Source organism: Cicer arietinum, chromosome 1 (assembly GCF_000331145.2).
Source record: "Cicer arietinum cultivar CDC Frontier isolate Library 1 chromosome 1, Cicar.CDCFrontier_v2.0, whole genome shotgun sequence".
In the NCBI taxonomy this organism is placed as follows: Eukaryota; Viridiplantae; Streptophyta; class Magnoliopsida; order Fabales; family Fabaceae; genus Cicer; species Cicer arietinum.
In genome coordinates this window covers 53,393,167-53,415,009 of record NC_021160.2, presented here as the reverse complement: position 1 = coordinate 53,415,009, position 21,843 = coordinate 53,393,167, and the positions used below count along the sequence as shown (strand labels likewise).

General features: G+C 32.7%; 2 protein-coding genes across 2 annotated transcripts; both read left to right on the top strand.

Annotated features, from left to right (window-relative positions):
• Window positions 1–4,046: 4,046 nt before the first annotated feature.
• On the top strand, window positions 4,047–11,072 carry LOC101497886 (pleiotropic drug resistance protein 1-like). Its single transcript, XM_004486649.4, has 20 exons — window positions 4,047–4,640; window positions 4,741–4,861; window positions 4,976–5,149; window positions 5,275–5,434; window positions 5,551–5,627; window positions 5,719–5,772; window positions 6,056–6,730; window positions 6,834–7,150; window positions 7,272–7,432; window positions 7,572–7,675; window positions 7,766–7,985; window positions 8,098–8,222; window positions 8,332–8,664; window positions 8,789–9,079; window positions 9,194–9,277; window positions 9,366–9,499; window positions 9,612–9,839; window positions 9,959–10,130; window positions 10,224–10,478; window positions 10,569–11,072. Exons 1-20 carry the CDS (start codon window positions 4,315–4,317, stop codon window positions 10,827–10,829), a joined length of 4,272 nt encoding a protein of 1,423 aa, XP_004486706.1. The 5' UTR covers window positions 4,047–4,314; the 3' UTR covers window positions 10,830–11,072.
• Window positions 11,073–14,176: 3,104 nt separating this feature from the next.
• On the top strand, window positions 14,177–21,379 carry LOC101498205 (pleiotropic drug resistance protein 1-like). Its single transcript, XM_004486650.4, has 20 exons — window positions 14,177–14,866; window positions 14,964–15,084; window positions 15,208–15,381; window positions 15,496–15,655; window positions 15,762–15,838; window positions 15,931–15,984; window positions 16,331–17,005; window positions 17,114–17,430; window positions 17,543–17,703; window positions 17,870–17,973; window positions 18,064–18,283; window positions 18,403–18,527; window positions 18,638–18,970; window positions 19,091–19,381; window positions 19,494–19,577; window positions 19,673–19,806; window positions 19,917–20,144; window positions 20,258–20,429; window positions 20,527–20,781; window positions 20,878–21,379. The coding sequence occupies exons 1-20, from the start codon at window positions 14,541–14,543 to the stop codon at window positions 21,136–21,138; spliced, it is 4,272 nt and encodes a 1,423-aa protein (XP_004486707.1). The 5' UTR covers window positions 14,177–14,540; the 3' UTR covers window positions 21,139–21,379.
• Window positions 21,380–21,843: the final 464 nt, after the last annotated feature.

Below are 21,843 nucleotides of genomic sequence, written 5' to 3'. Positions count from 1 at the left end.
TGCTCTCTCATCTTTGCTATTTCTGTAAAAGTCTTCACAATAAAATAGAAGTTTTCATGTTAACGTTGGTGTATATATATAGATCACTAGTGTAAACAAAAAAAGGAAAAGAAAGAAAAATTAAATTTAAAAATATGCATAGGACTAATGTTGGTTTGAATTAAGAGAAGGTCCCTTTTTGAGCAATCAACTCAAATAATCTTTTTTAAATTTTTAACGTATTGAATATATACATCTTAATTTTTTTAAATACTTAACATGTGTCCAAAAATTCTTGTTAGTATTTATCTATTATATTATATATATATAAGACAAAATGAATAATATGTGGGAGAGATAAGACATTTTTAGGTATATTTATTTATAAAATTATATAAAATATAAACTACAAATCTTAGATATAAATAAAAGTCAAAATATGATTATTATACATTTTAGCTTTTATATATATTTAAAACGAAAGAAATATAAAACATATTTGATCCTATCGAGACTTGAAAAAAGTTAAAAGAAGTTGCAATAATGTTTTCCTCTTGTGGTGTCTAGATAAGAATTGTTAAATGTTTTTCACGAATCAATAATGTAGTCTCTCGTTTAAAATATTGAATCATTGAATTCATAACGGTTGATCCTTACAATGATCACATGCAATAATTTTTAAATAGTAATAAAAAGTAGTGCACCCTTTTATTTATATCTTTGATAAGGTATGAGTTATTGTTTTTGTTTTGACAGGTGGTGAATTATTAAATTTTAACTATAAAAAATAAAAAAGAAATAAAGTATGTTGTCTAGAAGAAAAACATAGAGGGCTATAAAGTCTTTTTGTGATAAATAATTGAACATGGTCAAGCCACCGAAAATGACTAAAAAATTTGGATTGGAATCATGCATCAATTTGTTTATTGATTTAATTCCATTAAATCATGTGGGACAGAAAGTACTAAACGATAAAATGTACACCTTGCCTTAACATATATTATGGATATAGGCTGCTTTACTATGAGACATGGGTGGCTATTTTTCTTTCTCCAATTTTTTTGTCAAAATATTTTTTTTATAACTCTTTTATATATAGGTAATAAGTAATATTGTTGTTTAGTTGTGATTAATTTTTACAGAGATTTATTGGATACATAAATGTCGATTAATTATATTCCATAATTATTTTTTAATTTATATGTTTAATTAAATTAATTAAGGTTTTGAAGTTTTATTTTTATTTGATTCGAATTTATTGAATTGAATAGTTGATTTTGATTTTTAAATAGTTCTTCGAACTTGGATGTGAAGGTGACAAATAGTACAATGTTCAAATAAATATCTGTTGAAAATGATAATGATATTAATAAAAAATCGTTGTAAATAATGATGATATTAATGAAAATTAGTGTTGTTGTGAATTGAAAAATAAAAAAGTCTCAAGTATATATAAGGTGGAAGTATGAAACTTGAAATGTACTCTTATCAATTAAAAAAATACACCAAAAATACTTTGAATATGAGATTTTTATCTCAAATTATTTAATTGATGATATAAATTATTTTTTTTGAAATTTAAAACTAACAATATCTATCAAAAAAGACTGAGAGATAAATAAAATAATTTTTTTTTTCTATGTTAGCGGGTAAGTAAAGACTTTGACCAATTTGTAACACTATCAAACCAAAATCCTCCACATTGTTGGTGCTTTTCTCCCATCCAGAAACAAGTGCAATTTTTTTATTGGACAAAGAAATTAAATAATACGCCACTTGGTGTGACATGATTGTGTTATTTATAGATCTCAATCAAACGTATATTATAATATATTGTATCTGGATTAGCTGTATTTATTTAATTAAAAAACAATGATGTTGCTTTCAATTGAAACCAGAATTGACTATCCAAATGTACTAATTATTCTCAATAAATTATATTAAAAATACTAATTATAAATATATAAATTAACAGCAGTAAATGACATGTTTTTTCTAATGCAAAAACAAAATTGTGTGATTCTTATAAGGTTTAATTAAACAAAAGATGCCTGCATTTAGATTGACTTTGTAAATAATTTAGTTAGATTTAACAATTTGTCAGAGTATATTATGATATAAGATATGTTTATAGGCTTCTGTTAACTTTTATGAAGAAAACATATTATAAATTTATTTGATTTTAACTCTCCAATTCTCAAAAGAATTAGACTAAATAATTTAAAGTTTGATTGAAATTAAATAAAAAATAATTTTAACTTAAATTAATTTGAAGTCAAGATCTCCAACTATTGTTAATAAACTATTTTTGTTTTGTTATGATCTAATAAACTATTCATAATAGCTTGTGAAAAGAATATTCGTGATAGCTTACCAATGTGTTTATATTCGATAAGTTCAATTAATCCGTAAAGTGCTTATATAACTTTCCATAAGTTTAATATTAAGTGTTGATATGACAAATGTTTTTTTAACTTTATATGATCAATATTTATTCAATAAAAAAATTAAGTAAGCTGCTTTATCTTAGTATCCAAATTCTAATTAATTAGACGTAAAAGAAGCTCTAATCAATTATTAATGACAAAATGTTTTACTAATAATATTAATTTATTTTAAAACATATTTAAATTAACATAAATTCTATAGTTGATTTTGGTTGTCGATAATTTTATTTTTATAATTGATAATATTGTTAATGATAAAAGTTTAATTGTCATAGTCAATGTAAATTTTTGTACGACATAAGTATATTACAATTATTCACGTGCATGACATTCGAATTGATTATGATAAAAGATTTTAATAATATATTAATTATGATTAATTAATAATATAAAAAATATTTTCTATCAAATTAAATGTTAATCATAAAAAGAGTTTTCTCAAAAATAAAAACAAAAAGGTTTTAATTTAAACCATTTAAAATAAATAAAGTATCTGCTAATTAAGCACAACTATCTATCTAGAAGTTGAGCAACTTTTCTAAAAAAAAAAAGTTAACCAGTTTGTGTTTTCACCAAAAAAACAAATCTATCGAAAAGTCCAATACTTATTTGGTCCATAGTTCCTTTCAACGCAAAGAAGAAGTGATCAATTTTGTTGACAAAATCCTTATTTCACTTTTTTGATCCATCTAGAACTCCCTATGTCAATGTTCTCATTTTTCTAGTTGCCATTATATGGGAAATGAAGACTCAAAATAAAGTACTACACACGTTAAATTCCAACTTTTTAACCATATTTTTGCTCCTAAACCAAAAGAAAACAATAAATGTTAATAAAAAATCAAAGCCATAATCTTGTCACCAAATGGATGTCACAATATTTGTGTGGTTTTTAATTTTTCAAACAGTGTTCATGTCTTTCCATTTTCAAATTAAATTGCAAATTTGCAAGTATGAAAATTAAGCCGTACTAGTCAGTGGTCAAGATTCTAAATTAACCCCAAAATATCAATTACTTGAAATGGTCTTCTCGTGTATTTTTTTACTAATATTTAATTAATTTTTATTTTTCCATTATTTTTGCCGCCAACGAATTTTCATTATTTTAATTAACTTCAATGAGTGGATTTTAATTTAGCCGCCTTATTTTAATCCTTACTACTAAAGAACTACAATAAATAAGAAGAAAAAAAAAAGAAACACGTAGAATTTAGAATAACTTGATATAATATTAGTACAGCAAGAGAATTAAAACTATATAGTTATCATTCTCTTTCATATATGAACATTATTAGTATTTAATATTAAAAAAACATCTTAAATGAATGTTAGTAGGAGTTTGATCATGATGACCCGTGTAGTATAGGACACATTACTACTACTACTAGCTAGGAAATTTCCTCTCACTACTTACTTTATTTGACCATAGAAAATTAATTAATTAATTTATTAATTTCTTCTTCTTTTCCTTTTCCTCTTTCAGTACCCATTGCTGACTATACTATTTATATATTTTTCTATTTAAAAGATAAAAACTCGTATTAAATTTCAACGTTTGACTTTTCCTGAGCCGCCTCTTTTGTAATCAAAGATATAAATAAATACATGTTTCCCCATTCCACATTCATAAACTTTGTCAGAAACACAAACCTCAAAATAGTAACAAATAGAACACTTCATCAAATCTCATACAACCAAAATTTCTCTTTTTTTTCTTTTATTTCTTAAATAATTCTTTGATTCTTTAAGTTTTATCATAAACTCTGTGTATTGTGTTGTTTGGTTTGAATTCATAATAATAACATAAGCTTAAAAAAAATAAAATATAAATAGAAAGAAGCTTGCAGTGAAGGTGTTTGACATTGAAGCTGTTAGATAACAGCAAAAAATGGAAGGAACTGATATATACAGAGCAACTAATAGTTTAAGAGCAAGAAGTTCAACTGTTTGGAGAAACAGTGGTGTTGAGGTTTTTTCAAGATCATCTCGTGAAGAAGATGATGAAGAAGCTCTTAAATGGGCTGCACTTGAAAAACTACCTACTTACAACCGTTTGAGAAAAGGGTTGTTGACTACTTCTCATGGTGCTGCTAATGAAATTGATGTTACTGATCTTGGTTATCAGGAAAAACAGAAACTTTTGGAGAGGTTGGTTAAGGTTGCTGAAGAAGATAATGAAGGGTTTTTGTTGAAACTCAAAGAAAGAGTTGATAGGTAAAGATTCATTGCTTTCTTTGTTTGTTATCAGAAGTTTAATTCATCAGTTTCTTAGCTCATAACTCATCATGCTTTGTGTTTTTGTTTGTAACTATAGAGTTGGACTTGATATTCCAACTATTGAAGTTCGATATGAGCACTTGAAAATTGATGCTGAAGCTTTTGTTGGAGGTAGAGCTTTGCCTAGTTTCATTAACGCTGCTACTAATGTTGTAGAGGTAATTGATTAAGGACAGATCTGAAGTTATATATGTTTTGAAGGTTTTTCTTTTCTTGTTTTCTTTTGATTTTGTAATTAAGCCTCACAAGTCAAAATCTTTCTTTGTTACAAGGGTTTGTTGAATGTGCTCCATATTGTCCCTAGCAAAAAGAGACATGTGGCAATTCTTAAAGATGTTAGTGGTGTTATTAAACCTAGAAGGATGACACTACTTTTAGGTCCTCCTGGTTCAGGAAAGACCACACTCCTTTTAGCCTTATCAGGAAAGCTTGATACAACTCTTCAGGTAAATCAGATCTCCCTTTAATATCATCATCAACATCATCATATATAATTCAATGGTAGCTAAGATAGTAAGCTTTAATGTTTAAAATTATCGAATTTGGTTACCTATGTTTTTAATTCACACAGCTATCTGGGAGTGTGACTTATAATGGACATGGACTGAATGAATTTGTCCCTCAAAGAACTGCTGCTTATATCAGCCAGCATGATGTTCATATTGGAGAAATGACCGTGAGGGAAACCTTAGCTTTCTCAGCAAGATGCCAAGGAGTTGGATCGCGTTATGGTTAGTCGATTTCTTACCAATTCAATTTAACCACCTTGTTAATGTTTTCAAAATCTAATAATCATAATAATAATTTGGGATGTGGGTAAAGCTTAACTTATTTTTTGGATCCATAGACATGCTATCTGAGTTGTCTAGAAGAGAGAAGGCAGCAAATATCAAGCCTGACCCAGATGTTGATGTCTACATGAAGGTATAATAAAGAAGTTATTATCAATCTTGAAGTAGTAATTGGATATACTATACTTTCTTTGCATATCTGATTCTATTTTGATATATAACAGGCAATTGCAACTGAAGGTCAGGAATCAAGCATATCAACAGATTATGTAATGAAGGTAATACTAAAATACAATACAATTAATTAATGGTCATTATTCATCCACCAGATTGTGGTTCCTGTCTCGTTAGAAATAATGGATACAATAGTTCGAGTCTATAGAACGGATCCTGTTCAAGTAAGGCCGTACTATTGTGTCCTTAATTTCTAATGAGACATGAACCTAAGTTTGGTTGATGAATTATGACCGTGGTTCCAGACCTTGTTTTGATCCAGGGACCTGTGGGTTATACCCTATCCTCTCACGAGCATGATTCATTTTGTATTGTATAATTTTACAGATTTTGGGGTTGGATATATGTGCTGATACCATGGTGGGGGATGAAATGTTGCGTGGTATCTCTGGAGGACAAAGGAAGCGTGTCACAACTGGAGAGATGTTGGTTGGACCTGCAAATGCATTGTTCATGGATGAAATATCTACTGGACTTGACAGCTCCACAACTTTTCAGATTGTGAGCTCTCTGAGGCAATATGTTCACATTATGAATGGCACTGCAGTTATATCACTGCTCCAACCAGCACCTGAGACTTATGATCTTTTTGATGACATTATCTTAATCTCTGATGGCCAAGTTGTGTACCATGGCCCCCGTGAATACGTGCTTGACTTTTTCGAATCTATGGGATTCAAATGTCCTGAGAGGAAAGGTGTTGCTGATTTTCTTCAAGAAGTAACTTCAAAAAAGGATCAAGCACAGTACTGGGTGCGCAGAGACCAACCATACAGATTTGTTACTGTTACTCAATTTGCTGAGGCATTTCAGTCATTCCATATTGGTAGGAAACTTACTGAGGAGCTTTCTGTTCCATTCGACAAGACGAAAAGCCATCCAGCTGCTTTAACCACCAAAGAGTATGGTCTTAACAAGAAGGAGCTCTTAAAGGCTAACTTCTCAAGAGAGTATTTGCTCATGAAAAGGAATTCATTTGTTTACATCTTCAAGCTATGTCAGGTTGGAATTCTTGTTCTTTTATATAATTAAGCACATATTCAGTTGTATACATTCATGATTATGATTCTGACTTAACATTTGCTTTTGATGTTTTGTTTTTCAGCTTTTCGTCATGGCATTTATAGCAATGACACTGTTTTTTCGAACTGAAATGCATCGCGATAATCAGGACGATGCAGGTGTTTACGCCGGTGCTTTGTTTTTCACACTAGTGACCATTATGTTCAATGGAATGTCTGAGATTTCTATGACCATTGCTAAGCTTCCTGTTTTCTACAAGCAAAGAGACCTTCTATTTTATCCCTCATGGGCATATGCTATTCCTTCGTGGATTCTCAAAATTCCCATTACATTAATGGAAGTTTCTCTTTGGGTGTTCCTTACTTACTATGTTATTGGATTTGATCCTAATGTTGGAAGGTAATTCAAGTTGCTTTTATTCTGTTTTGAAGCTTGTAGCATGATATTGGATGCTAGTTATACTATAACTAGTTTGTATTTGAATGTTACTTATGAATGTGAGGTAATGAATTTTGAACAGGTTTTTCAAGCAGTTCCTTGTGTTGTTTTTCATGAGTCAAATGGCTTCTGGGTTGTTCCGAGCCACCGCAGCGTTGGGTAGAAACATGATTGTAGCCAACACATTTGGGTCCTTTGCAGTTCTCACACTTCTTGCATTGGGTGGTTTCATTCTCTCAAGAAGTAAGTTAAATTGACTAACACATTTAATTTTAACCAAAAAGAAAAAAAAAGTTGTTAAATTTATTTTCTGATATAATATAATGAAATGAAACCTTAGCTAATTAATGCTTCTTGTTGCATTTTATTGCTAATCTAACAGAGGATATCAAAGGCTGGTGGATTTGGGGTTACTGGATCTCACCTTTGATGTATGGGCAGAATGCTTTGATGGCCAATGAATTTCTTGGGAACAATTGGCACAATGTAATTTCTTGAGCTTTCTTGCAACTTTATATTACACCTACTTTTGATTAAGAAAATTACAAGCCTGATTTATTTTATACTTAATTACAGGCTACTTTTGATTTGGGAAAACAATATCTCGACAACCGTGGGTTCTTCCCACATGCATATTGGTATTGGATAGGCGTCGGGGGATTGGTTGGTTTTGTGTTCTTTTTCAATGCATTGTTTGGAGTGGCTCTCGCTGTACTGGGCCCATTTGATAAACCTCAAGCTACAATAACTGAAGATTCAGAAGAGGTTGTCGAAGAAGTTGAATTACCACGCATAGGTGAGCTATTTTGATTATATGCACATCATGCATGAGCAAATTCTAGGGGTCAAACATAGAGTAACTCATAATATAGCTTTAGTAGCTGAACATTTTTTCAATTGTCTTTCAGAAAGTTCAGGAAGAGGCGATTCTGTTACGGAGTCCAGCCATGGAAAGAAAAAGGGAATGGTTCTTCCATTTGAACCACATTCTATCACTTTTGATGATATTGTATACTCTGTTGACATGCCAGTGGTAGGTCACACACAAAAGTGATATATTCAGCATTAAGATTTCTAGTTCGATTCTTAATTCAATCTATAAATAATTTGAACACTAACTCTTTTGATTTCTCAACTGGCAGGAAATGAAGGAGCAAGGTGTTCAAGAGGACAGATTAGTGCTTTTGAAGGGTGTGAGCGGCGCATTTAGGCCCAGTGTTCTCACAGCTTTAATGGGTGTAAGTGGAGCTGGTAAGACAACATTGATGGATGTTCTGGCCGGTAGGAAAACCGGTGGATATATTGATGGAAGCATCAAGGTTTCTGGATACCCTAAAAAGCAAGAAACGTTTGCTAGAGTCTCTGGCTACTGTGAACAGAATGATATCCATTCACCTCATGTTACAGTTTATGAGTCCTTGCTTTACTCAGCGTGGCTTCGTTTAGCTTCAGGAGTTGATTCCAAAACCAGAAAGGTTAGTTAATACTTGCAGCATAGGCACTACGCCCCTTTACGTTTCCTTTCCCCTAATAAAAAGTTTAATCTATTAAAGGAACTAAGCTTTATTCTAACTTTATGAACACTAAAAATGGTTGTAGATGTTCATTGAGGAAGTCATGGACCTGGTGGAGCTGAACTCATTGAGGAACTCCTTGGTTGGTTTGCCTGGTGTGAGTGGTCTCTCCACCGAGCAACGCAAGAGGCTGACTATTGCAGTCGAACTAGTAGCTAATCCATCCATTATTTTCATGGATGAGCCTACTTCTGGTTTAGATGCAAGAGCAGCTGCAATCGTTATGAGAACTGTAAGGAACACAGTGGACACTGGAAGAACTGTTGTGTGTACCATCCATCAGCCTAGCATTGACATTTTTGAAGCATTTGATGAGGTGTGTAGTGAATGGTGCTAATAAATAAATTGATTACGAAGGAAGCTTACCTTTTATGGTTTTTTTTCCCTCTCCATTAGACTTGAATCTGACATTATTCATTTGCAATTTTAGCTATTCCTCATGAAGCGTGGAGGACAAGAAATATACGTTGGACCATTGGGCCGCCATTCTACTCATTTGATCAAGTATTTCGAGGTAGTTTCCTACTTAGGATTACTATTTACTTAAGTTCTTCATGATTGTAATTAGTTACTAAAGTTTTCGAATAACTTTTATTGTCCAGAGCATTGAAGGGGTGAGTAAAATCAAAGACGGATATAACCCAGCAACATGGATGTTGGAAGTTACAACTACAGCACAAGAACATAATTTGGGTGTTGACTTTACTGACTACTACAAAAATTCTGATCTATATAGGTAAAACTAATGCATATAGATATGATTTTATAAACAAACTTTAGTAGATACTGTTGTCATGTTTGTTTTTTGGATATGCAACATGCTTAACATGTTTTGTATGGCTTTTCAGGAGAAACAAGCAACTTATACAAGAACTAGGCCAACCTGCTCCTGGTTCAAAAGATCTTCATTTCCCTACGCAATTCTCGCAGTCTTTCTTGGTCCAATGCCAAGCTTGCTTATGGAAACAACGTTGGTCATATTGGCGTAATCCACCATACACTGCTGTGAGGTTTTTCTTCACTACGTTCATAGCCATAATGTTTGGAACAATGTTCTGGGACCTTGGTGGCAAACAGTAAGTCAATCTTCTATTTTTAATTAGAAAAATAAGTTCATACTATTCACCAAACGATATAATTTTTCATCTCTCTATTTATTTACACTGGAATTCCGATTCCTATTGGTGACTTGCAGCTCAAGTAGACAAGACCTGTTGAATGCTGTTGGTTCAATGTATACTGCTGTTCTCTTTCTTGGAGTACAAAATTCTTCTTCTGTGCAGCCAGTGGTTGCAGTTGAAAGAACTGTATTTTATAGAGAAAAAGCTGCTGGAATGTATTCTGCCTTACCCTATGCATTTTCACAGGTAACTATAATCATTGTTTAATCTACCGACATTATTATTACTTTAGTTTGCAAATTAGAAATTCTCATGTTAACACCTCGATTTTTGTCACAGATTTTGGTAGAGTTACCTTACGTCTTTGCTCAAGCCGTGACTTATGGTGTTATAGTCTATGCCATGATCGGATTTGACTGGACCGCAGAGAAATTCTTTTGGTATCTATTTTTCATGTACTTCACATTGCTCTACTTCACCTTCTATGGTATGATGGCTGTGGCAGTGACACCAAATCACCATGTTGCTTCTATTGTGGCTGCTGCATTTTATGCAATTTGGAACCTCTTTTCAGGATTTGTCGTCCCGAGACCTGTAAGTATAGAATATATTGAGAAAAAAGTGTTTCAGTGGACCTATATTATATGTATGCTAACCATTTTTTTCCTTACCTTTTGATAACAGAGCATTCCAATATGGTGGAGATGGTACTATTGGGCTTGTCCAGTTGCTTGGACCATCTATGGATTGGTTGCATCTCAATTTGGAGATATAACTACTGTTATGCAGGAGGAACATAAAGATGTGAAAACTTTCCTTGATGACTTTTTTGGTATCAAACATGATTTCATAGGAGAGTGTGCAGTTGTGGTCGGTGGAATCGCAGTTGCCTTTGCAGTTATTTTTGCTGTTGCAATCAAAACCTTCAACTTCCAAAAGAGATAAATTGTACTCTTTCTCCAACAAGAAGGATTCTTTGTATTTTTAATTTCTCCCTCCCAATTTTTCCTAGTTTGTATAATACTTGTATCTATAGTCCATGCAGTAGTTGCTTAGGAAATTTACTTCCGCTTGCTTGATACAATTTGAAGCTTCCTTTATAAATGTACAAGCATTTGAATTTGAATAAGATAATACTTTTGTATTGTTATTTTGATAGTCAATGAAAGATAATGTATTTTGAGGCCAGCCTTTTATAATCAATTCTGAGTTCTTAATTCTCAATTCCTTATCTTTATAACTTATATTCTTCCACTTAATGCTGCTGAATTTGCATGCAAGAAGCTATCTGTCAAATCTGCTATGTGAACCAAGTCTTGAATATTAACTTTAACCTCTGCAATATAAAGTGTACTGTGTATGCAGAGTTCTTCCTTAATCAAGATTTTTCATAATGGAGGCATGTTGTTGGAAAGGTTGGTATCATATATTAAATTGTTTTGGATTTTGGGTGGTTGATTTGAAGATGTATGTGAGTTGTAATGAAGGCATGTTGCTGGAATGAGTTGGCAATGTAATAGTGGTTGTGATGGGTTGATTATCTGTCCTTATACTTTGCAAATGTTTAGATATTTTTTTTGGATGGTTGTGCTGATGAGAAATGATTAGATGCTTCTCTTGTTGTTTTTACTATCTTATGCAGAAGTTGTATTATGTTTCTTGTAATTTGGATTTGGACTTGTATGGTACTCCATGTGCAAACTCCAATGTTATTTTTATGTATGCCACTCTTTCTAACACTTTTTCATAATTCAACTAACATGCAAGATAATAATAATAATAATCTATATTCCAGTACAATAATAATAATAATATCTAAAATTAAAATATTGCCAATCAATTATCCGTTGTCTAAAAGGTCTTAGAAATCCAGTGAAAAGAAGTCTCAAAAATTATTTTTAAAAATTTAAAATCAAAACTTAGAAACAAAAAAAGAATCTAAAAAAAAAAAATATATTATCCTATTCTTGAGGATTTGACCGAGTAAAAAAAAAAATGATCCTATCGTATCGTTGATTTTGATTTATCTTTGCCTATCTGTCCGATTGTTAGCGCTTTTTTCTGATCCTCATCCGTAAATTAAGTAATGAGCAGTTGCAAGTGCCATATATATATATATATATATAATATTAATCTGAATTCATAATTTAATAGAAATTGAAAAGAGAAATTTATGTGAACAGTAACATTAATTCCAGAAGAAGAAGAATGGTTGCAGCCATCATCTTTTATGTCTACTGTAATTAATGTTACTGTTCATCTAAATTTTATCGTTTAATGATTTTGGTATCAGAGACTGATAATTAAGGTGTAGTACTTTATGCTATGATTTGTTATTAGTTTTTAATTATTTTCTTGGAAATTATAATCCGGTTATTTATGGTTTTGCTTTCAGAGTTCTGATTTTTGTTCGTGGTAGATTGAGGTTTTGGACCACATACCAATTCAATGAAGTACGATCCAAAACTATGAAAATAAATTTGTTCCATACAAATTATTCTGTAACCAATTGTAGTTCCTATTTTATATAGGTAAATTCAGAAGGAGTATGATCCTTTTTTCTATTACCTAAAAATGCTTTTATATAATGATAATGATTGAACCTTCACAGTTTTTTTTTAAATAAGATTGAACCTTTACAGTTGGTGATGATATTTGAAATTTATTTTACTATATTTTATGCTTAAATTAAAGAATCTTAATCATACGTTCCACAGCTAAGCACATTTTCATATATTCATAGTTTTAATAAAGTAAGCATTCAAATTTTCTTTTATCAAGCAAGAAAGGGACCAAGGCCCTTCTTCTGTGCGATTAATCAATACATTATAATAAAACTATGATAATTTGGCAAGTTTGCCACGTGTCAGCTAAATAGAGTGTTAGAAAAATATCTAAGTTTCTATTAATAGAAATAATATCTTATGTGTCAATTAAGAAGTTAATGATCCATTAAAAAATTAAGAAGAATGAATTAAAAATAAAAAATTAAGAAAGAAAAAAATAAAATTTCCAATTACATACTACCTTGTACGTGATCTGTTGAGAAGTTAATGGTCGACCAGTTAAATAAGAAGAATGAATTAAAAATAAAAGGCGAGTTAATTGATAGTTTTTTAAGGTAATTATTTTTAAACACTACTTTATCAACCACTGTTTCAAATTAATTTAATTAAAAAATTTATTTTATTTTACTAATTATTTTCCAACTTTATTTTTTAATTCGTCGTCATCCGTTAATCTCATCTGTACACAATTTCTTCTTAATTTTTTCTAGGCTTAATTGCAGTTTTGGTCCCCCTATTTTAACTGAATCGTGAAAGTAGTCTTCCATTTTGTTTCTCCCCAGTTTTGGTCCCCAAACAGAATTTTAGTCTAAAACTTGATGAAATCACAATAAGTTATAAAATTATAATTAATTAAATTAAAAAAAAAATATACATAACTTCCGGAAAACTTGATGCTCAAGTTCTCCGGTAACTACCGGAAAACTTTAAAACAACGTTTCCGGAGTACAACCTCTGTACCGGACTTCTCCGGAAATTTTGAAAAAAAACTTACTCTCTGTTCCAGAAATGTAAAAGTGTGGAATGGTAATTTAGGTTTTATTATTTATACGAGGGCAAAATAGTCATTTCATTCTAAATTTGGGGGTATAGGTATAATAAGGAGGGTACAAGGGAAATTTTTCCTATTATTTTTTTGTTAAATAACTCAAGCAAGTGGGCTTAGCCTCCTTGTTTTAATTGAGTAGAAAAAGGTCACATTGCTTACAATAATAATAAAATACGGAACAATATAAAGCGCCCTTTTCCATCACCATCATCATCAAATACTTTTTAACATAAATATTTTTTCAATGGAAAATAACAATAAATATTGAACGGTAAATAAAACCCATAATTATTAAACTCAATTTTAGTTCTTTTTAACCCACGTTTAACCTTAACCAAATTTCCATATAAATATTAATGGATACCGTATTTACTATAAGTCGAATTTATAAATTTATACTGAAAACTAGATGTAAAGACAAACAACATAAATATTTTATCTCTTGAATTAGATACGAACTAACAATATCAAGATTTAAAATTGAAACAACTTTATCCACGTCATTTATTATAAAATAATGCATAATTTATGCAACGTACTAAGTTCCAGAACCCGTGCCCATAAGTAGTTAGGTACACATATTTTAGCATATAATATAAAACCAGCTAGGAGGATCTTTCCTTCTTTTTACTTTTATATTATTTTTTGTTATATGAAGGAATGTAGAAGAAGCATAGTCCTCCTTCTTTGACCATCATATGAAATCAATTTCCCTCGTGTTCTTCTATTATTCTTTTTTATCAAATAAACATTTTAATTTCAACATTTGACTCCTCATCGCAGCCTGTTTCTTGTAATCAAAGGTAGCACTATAAATACTAACATGTCTTCCCATTCCACATTCATTTCCATTTCCATTAACACCAACCTCAATACTATTCTTTTTTTCTTAAATCATTCTTTGATTCTTTCTCTCTGTTCTACAATCCCTTTATTAAGTTGTTTCGTTTCAATTCAAATTAACAACATTCACTTGAAAATAAGAACAAACGAGCTTGCATTGAAGGTGTTTGATATTGGAGCTGTTAGAAAACAGCCAAAATGGAAGGAACTGATATATACAGAGCAACTAATAGTTTAAGAGCGAGAAGTTCAACTGTTTGGAGAAACAGTGGTGTTGAGGTTTTCTCAAAGTCATCTCGTGAAGAAGACGATGAAGAAGCTCTTAAATGGGCTGCACTTGAAAAACTACCTACTTACAACCGTTTGAGAAAAGGCTTGTTGACTACTTCTCATGGTGCAGCTAATGAAATTGATGTCACTGATCTTGATTTTCAAGAAAAACAGAAACTTTTGGAGAGATTGGTTAAGGTTGCTGAAGAAGATAATGAAGGGTTTTTGTTGAAACTCAAGGAACGAGTTGATAGGTAACTATTATAGAAGTAATTTTGCTACATTGATTTCTTTTGTTATTATTGTTCTCTCATAACTCATCATGCTTTGTGTTTGTGTTTCTAATTATAGAGTTGGACTTGATCTTCCAACAATTGAAGTTCGATATGAGCACTTGAAAATTGATGCTGAAGCTTTTGTGGGAAGTAGAGCTTTGCCTAGTTTCATTAATGCTGCTACTAATGTTGTAGAGGTAATTAATTAAGGACAGATCAGAAATTATATATGCTTCCTAAAATATGGTTGATGGTTTTTCTGTGTTCTGTTTTGATATTGCAGTTGAGCCTCACAAGTCATAATCTTTCTTTGTTATCAGGGTTTATTGAATGTGCTCCATATTGTCCCAAGCAAAAAGAGACATGTGGCAATTCTTAAAGATGTTAGTGGTGTTATCAAACCTCGAAGGATGACACTACTTTTAGGTCCTCCTGGTTCAGGAAAGACCACACTACTTTTGGCTTTATCAGGAAAGCTTGATCCAAGTCTCCAGGTGAATTAGATCTCCCTTTAATATCTTCATTTTCATATAACTCATTAGTACAAAGATAGTAAGCTTTAATGTTTAAAATTATCTAATTTGGTTACTTATGTTTAATTCATACAGCTATCTGGGAGTGTGACTTACAACGGACATGGACTGAATGAATTTGTACCTCAAAGAACTGCTGCTTATATCAGCCAGCATGATGTTCATATCGGAGAAATGACCGTGAGAGAAACCTTGGCTTTCTCCGCAAGGTGCCAAGGAGTTGGATCACGTTATGGTTAGTCAATTTTTACCAGTTCAGATTTACCACCTTGTGAATGTTTTCAAAATCTTATTTGGTATGTGGATAAAGCTTAACTTGTTATTATTTTTTGGATCCATAGACATGCTATCTGAGTTGTCTAGAAGAGAGAAGGCAGCAAATATCAAGCCTGACCCAGATATTGATGTCTACATGAAGGTATACATAAAGAAGCTATTATCAATCTTGAAATAGTAATTAGATATGCCTTACACTCTTTTCATATCTAATTGTATTTTGATGTATAATAGGCAATTGCAACTGAAGGTCAGAAGTATAGCATTTCAACGGATTATGTACTCAAGGTAATACTAAAATGCAGTTCAATAATTAGTCATATCCTCTCATAATAGTTAGATCTTTAAAAATGTTTGACTTTAATAATAAGTACTTATCCTCTCATAATACTAAAATGTTTGATTAAAATGATTAATTGCGATTGGTTGACAATGTAAAACTTTTTACAGTAATAGTATATCAAAATTAAACTCATATTTCATTTTTGATTGGTTGTTCCCAATTAACATTGACCTTCCATAGGCTCCTATCATGATTTTCATGCCATACATAATAAAGTTATGTTTCACGTTGTATGTTGAATTTCTTCTTATAAGCCAAAGGTATTCAGGTTTATGTTGTATAATTTTGCAGATATTGGGTTTGGATATATGTGCTGATACCATGGTGGGAGATGAAATGTTGAGGGGTATCTCTGGAGGACAAAGGAAGCGTGTCACTACAGGAGAGATGTTGGTTGGACCTGCGAATGCATTGTTCATGGATGAGATATCTACCGGACTTGACAGCTCCACAACTTTTCAGATCGTGAGCTCCCTGAGGCAATATGTTCACATTATGAATGGCACTGCAGTTATATCATTGCTCCAGCCAGCACCTGAGACTTACGATCTTTTTGATGACATTATCTTAATCTCTGATGGCCAAGTTGTGTACCATGGCCCCCGTGAATATGTTCTCGACTTTTTTGAATCAATGGGTTTCAAATGTCCTGATAGGAAAGGTGTTGCTGATTTTCTTCAAGAAGTAACTTCAAGAAAGGATCAAGCACAGTACTGGGTGCGCAGAGACCAACCATACAGATTTGTAACTGTTACTCAATTTGCTGAGGCATTTCAATCATTCCATATTGGTAGGAAACTTACTGAGGAGCTTTCTGTTCCATTCGACAAGACGAAAAGCCATCCAGCTGCTTTAACCACCAAAGAGTATGGTCTTAACAAGAAGGAGCTCTTAAAGGCTAACTTTTCAAGAGAGTATTTGCTCATGAAAAGGAATTCATTTGTTTACATCTTCAAGCTAACTCAGGTTGGGACTCTTTATGTAAATAAGTTAACAGATACTCTTTTTCATTTATGCATTCATAATTATGATATTTTTTACTCAACATTTTTCCCTTGATGTTTTGTTTTTCAGCTTTTTATCATGGCATTGATAGCAATGACACTGTTTTTTCGGACTGAGATGCATCGCAATAATCAGGACGATGCGGGTGTTTATGCTGGTGCTTTGTTTTTCACACTAGTGACGATTATGTTCAATGGAATGTCCGAGATTTCTATGACCATTGCTAAGCTTCCTGTTTTCTACAAGCAAAGAGACCTTCTCTTTTATCCCTCATGGGCATATGCTATTCCTTCATGGATTCTCAAGATTCCTGTTACAATGGTTGAAGTTGCTCTTTGGGTGTTTCTCACATACTATGTTATTGGATTTGATCCAAATATTGGGAGGTAAAAGAAGTTGCTTTTATTCGCATTTGAGGATGTGATATTGAATTCTACTTATACTAACTAGTTTGCATTTGCATGTTACTTATGATGTGATGTGTTGAATTTTGGGCAGGTTTTTCAAGCAGTTCCTTATACTGTTTTTCACGAGTCAGATGGCTTCTGGATTGTTCCGAGCCATCGCAGCATTAGGTAGAAACATGATTGTAGCAAACACATTTGGGTCCTTTGCAGTTCTCACACTTCTTGCATTGGGTGGCTTCATTCTCTCAAGAAGTAAGTTAAATTCACTAACACATTTTAATTTTAACCAAAAATAAATAAATGTTGTATTTTTTTTCTTTGCAATAGAAAAAGATGTTGTTAAATTTATTTTATTTATTGTAATGAAATGAAACCTTAACTAATTAATGCTTCTGGAATTTTATTTCTAATGTAACAGAGGATATCAAAAGCTGGTGGATTTGGGGTTACTGGATCTCACCTTTGATGTATGGGCAGAATGCTTTGATGGCCAATGAATTTCTTGGGAACAATTGGCACAATGTAATTTCTTGAGCTTGCTTGCAACTTTATATTTCATCTACTTTTGATCGAGAATATTACAAGCCTAATCTATTTTATACTTAATTATAGGCTACTTTTGATTTGGGAAAATTATATCTCGACAACCGTGGGTTCTTCCCACATGCATATTGGTATTGGATAGGCATTGGGGGATTGGTTGGTTTTGTGTTCCTTTTCAATGCATTGTTTGGAGTGGCTCTTGCTGTACTGGGCCCATTTGATAAACCTCAAGCTACAATAACTGAAGATTCAGAAGAAGTTGTTGAAGAAGTTGAATTACCACGCATAGGTGAGCTATTTTGATTATATGCACTTCATGCATGAGCTATTTTGATTATATGCACATCATGCATAGAGTAACTCATCATATAGCTTTAGTAGCTGAACATTTTCTCAATTATCTTTCAGAAAGTTCAGGAAGAGGCGATTCTGTTACAGAGTCCAGCCACGGAAAGAAAAAGGGAATGGTTCTTCCATTTGAACCACACTCTATCACTTTTGATGATATTGTATACTCTGTTGACATGCCAGCGGTAAGTAACAACAAAAGTGATATATTCAGCATTTAGGTTTCTAGCTTGACTCTTATTTCAATCTAATATATAATTTGAAACACTAACTCTTTTGATTTCTCAACTGGCAGGAAATGAAGGAGCAAGGTGTTCAAGAGGATAGATTAGTGCTTTTGAAGGGCGTGAGCGGCGCATTTAGGCCTGGTGTTCTCACAGCTTTGATGGGTGTAAGTGGAGCTGGTAAGACAACTTTGATGGATGTTCTGGCCGGTAGGAAAACCGGTGGATATATTGATGGAAGCATCAAGGTTTCGGGATACCCTAAAAAGCAAGAAACATTTGCTAGAATCTCTGGCTACTGTGAGCAGAATGATATCCATTCACCTCATGTTACAGTTTATGAGTCCTTGCTTTACTCAGCATGGCTTCGTTTACCTTCAGGAGTTGATTCCAATACCAGAAAGGTTAGTTAGTAGTTGTAGCATAGGAACTATGCCCTTTTAATTTTCCTTTCCCCTAATGAAAAGTTTAAGCTATTAGAGGTTTATTGTTCTAACTTTATCGGAAATCGCAAATGGTTACAGATGTTCATTGACGAAGTCATGGACCTGGTGGAGCTGAACTCATTAAGGAACTCCCTGGTTGGTTTGCCTGGTGTGAGTGGCCTCTCAACTGAACAACGGAAGAGGCTGACTATTGCAGTTGAACTAGTGGCTAATCCATCTATAATTTTCATGGATGAGCCTACTTCTGGTTTAGATGCAAGAGCAGCTGCAATCGTTATGAGAACCGTAAGGAACACGGTGGACACGGGAAGAACAGTTGTGTGTACCATCCATCAGCCTAGCATTGACATATTCGAAGCGTTTGACGAGGTATGTAGAGAATGGTGCAATAAATAAATTAATGACAAATAAAAGCTACCTTTTATAATTTTTTCCTCTCAATTTGAGTTGAATCTGACATATTATTTGTATGCAATTCTAGCTATTCCTCATGAAGCGTGGAGGACAAGAAATATACGTTGGACCACTGGGTCGCCATTCTACTCATTTGATCAAGTATTTCGAGGTAGGTTCCTACTTAAGATTGCTATTTACTTAAGTGGATGACTCTTACTTCTTAATTGTAATTACTAAATTTTTCAAATAACTTTCATTGTCCAGAGTATTGAAGGGGTGAGCAAAATCAACAACGGATATAACCCAGCAACATGGATGTTGGAAGTTACAACTACAGCACAAGAACATAATTTGGGAGTTGACTTTACTGACTATTACAAAAATTCTGATCTATATAGGTAAACTAATGCATATAGATATGAATCTATAAATAAACTACAGTAGCAGTTGCTGTCATGTTTGTTTTCTTGATTTGCATCATGCTTAAATTGTTTTTATGGTTCCTCAGGAGAAACAAGCAGCTTATACAAGAATTGGGCCAGCCTGCTCCTGGTTCAAAAGATCTTCATTTCCCTACGCAATTCTCGCAGTCTTTCTTGGTCCAGTGCCAAGCCTGCCTATGGAAACAACGTTGGTCATATTGGCGTAACCCACCATACACTGCTGTGAGGTTTTTCTTCACTACATTCATAGCCTTGATGTTTGGAACAATTTTCTGGGACCTTGGTGGCAAACAGTAAGTCAAGCTATATTTAATTAAAAAAATTTTATATTATTTACCTAACAATATTTTTTGTTATCTCTATATCTATTTACACCGGAATTCTAATTCCATTTGGTGACTTGCAGCTCAAGTAGACAAGATCTGTTGAATGCTGTGGGTTCAATGTATACCGCTGTTCTCTTCCTTGGAGTACAAAATTCTTCTTCTGTGCAGCCAGTGGTCGCAGTTGAAAGAACTGTATTTTATAGAGAAAAGGCTGCAGGAATGTATTCTGCCTTACCCTATGCATTTTCACAGGTAACTATAATCATTGTTTAATCTACTGACATTATTATTACTTACTTTAGTTTGCAAACTAGAAATTCTCGTATTAACACCTCGATTTTTGTCACAGATTTTGGTAGAGTTACCTTACGTCTTTGCCCAAGCCGTGACTTATGGTGTTATAGTCTATGCCATGATCGGATTTGAATGGACCGCAGAGAAATTCTTTTGGTATCTATTTTTCATGTACTTCACATTGCTCTACTTCACCTTCTATGGTATGATGGCTGTGGCAGTGACACCAAATCACCATGTTGCTTCCATTGTGGCTGCTGCATTTTATGCAATTTGGAACCTCTTTTCAGGATTCGTCGTCCCGAGACCCGTAAGTATCGAGTACATTGAGAAATAATGTTTCAGTGGATATAAAATTATATGTATGCTAACTCTTATTTTTCTTCTTCTTACCTTTTGATAACAGAGCATTCCAATATGGTGGAGATGGTACTATTGGGCTTGTCCAGTTGCTTGGACCATTTATGGATTGGTTGCATCTCAATTTGGAGATTTAACAACTGTTATGACGTCGGAAGATAAGGATGTGAAAACTTTCCTTGATGACTTTTTTGGTATCAAACATGATTTCATAGGAGAGTGTGCAGTTGTGGTCGGTGGAATTGCTGTCTCCTTTGCATTTATTTTCGCTGTTGCAATCAAGGCCTTCAACTTCCAAAAGAGATAGATTGTACTCTTTCTCCAACAAAAAGGATTCTTTGTATTTTGATTTTTTTTATCCACAGGTTTTCCTTTACCCGTATAGTTTTTGTATCTATCTTCCATGCAGTACTTGCTTAGGAATCTTATTTTACTCTACTGCCAATTTGCAGCATCTTTTGATAAATGTACAAGCATATGAATGAGATAATAATTTTGTTGTTTTAATTTGATTATTCATTAAAAAAATTGGGGCCTTCCTTTTATAATCACTTGAGTTCTTAATTCTCTATTCCTTCTCCTTATAATTAAATATTCATCCTTAATGCTGGATTTGCATGCAAGAAGATATGACTGAGCTGTGAATGTACCAAAATGATGCGTATGCAGTGCTATTCCTCACCAACTAGTTTTTTTCTAATAAAATTTTATTCCACAACTAAGTTATATGTTAACACTGATCCAAATGATCTTTGCTATGTTATACCCCAGAAGGAAGTGGCTAGTAAATAGTATTCAATAGACAATAAAAATGAAATACATGTAAACATTATTAACATTAAGATTTGAGATTTGAGTGTTGTCAAGACAATGCTAGACATATAAAAGTGTCTTCAATTCTAGGCTGCATAGTTTCTCAAGACTGTGGTCTTTGTGACTTGACTTGAGGGAAGTTCAAGTATGAACTTCCTGCTTAGTGATCCAACAATTGTGTTTTGGTGTCCATGATGGT

What these genes read in the sequence shown, in the direction of transcription:
- LOC101497886 (XM_004486649.4), top strand. Translation starts at nt 4,315, where the DNA reads ATGGAAGGAACTGATATATACAGAGCAACTAATAGTTTAAGAGCAAGA. An exon ending in CTCAAAGAAAGAGTTGATAG is followed by an intron (nt 4,641 to 4,740) that starts GTAAAGATTCAT and finishes TTGTAACTATAG; the next exon opens with AGTTGGACTTGATATTCCAA. An exon ending in AGGAGTTGGATCGCGTTATG is followed by an intron (nt 5,435 to 5,550) that starts GTTAGTCGATTT and finishes TTGGATCCATAG; the next exon opens with ACATGCTATCTGAGTTGTCT.
- LOC101498205 (XM_004486650.4), top strand. Translation starts at nt 14,541, where the DNA reads ATGGAAGGAACTGATATATACAGAGCAACTAATAGTTTAAGAGCGAGA. An exon ending in CTGCTACTAATGTTGTAGAG is followed by an intron (nt 15,085 to 15,207) that starts GTAATTAATTAA and finishes CTTTGTTATCAG; the next exon opens with GGTTTATTGAATGTGCTCCA. An exon ending in AGTTGAATTACCACGCATAG is followed by an intron (nt 18,284 to 18,402) that starts GTGAGCTATTTT and finishes ATTATCTTTCAG; the next exon opens with AAAGTTCAGGAAGAGGCGAT.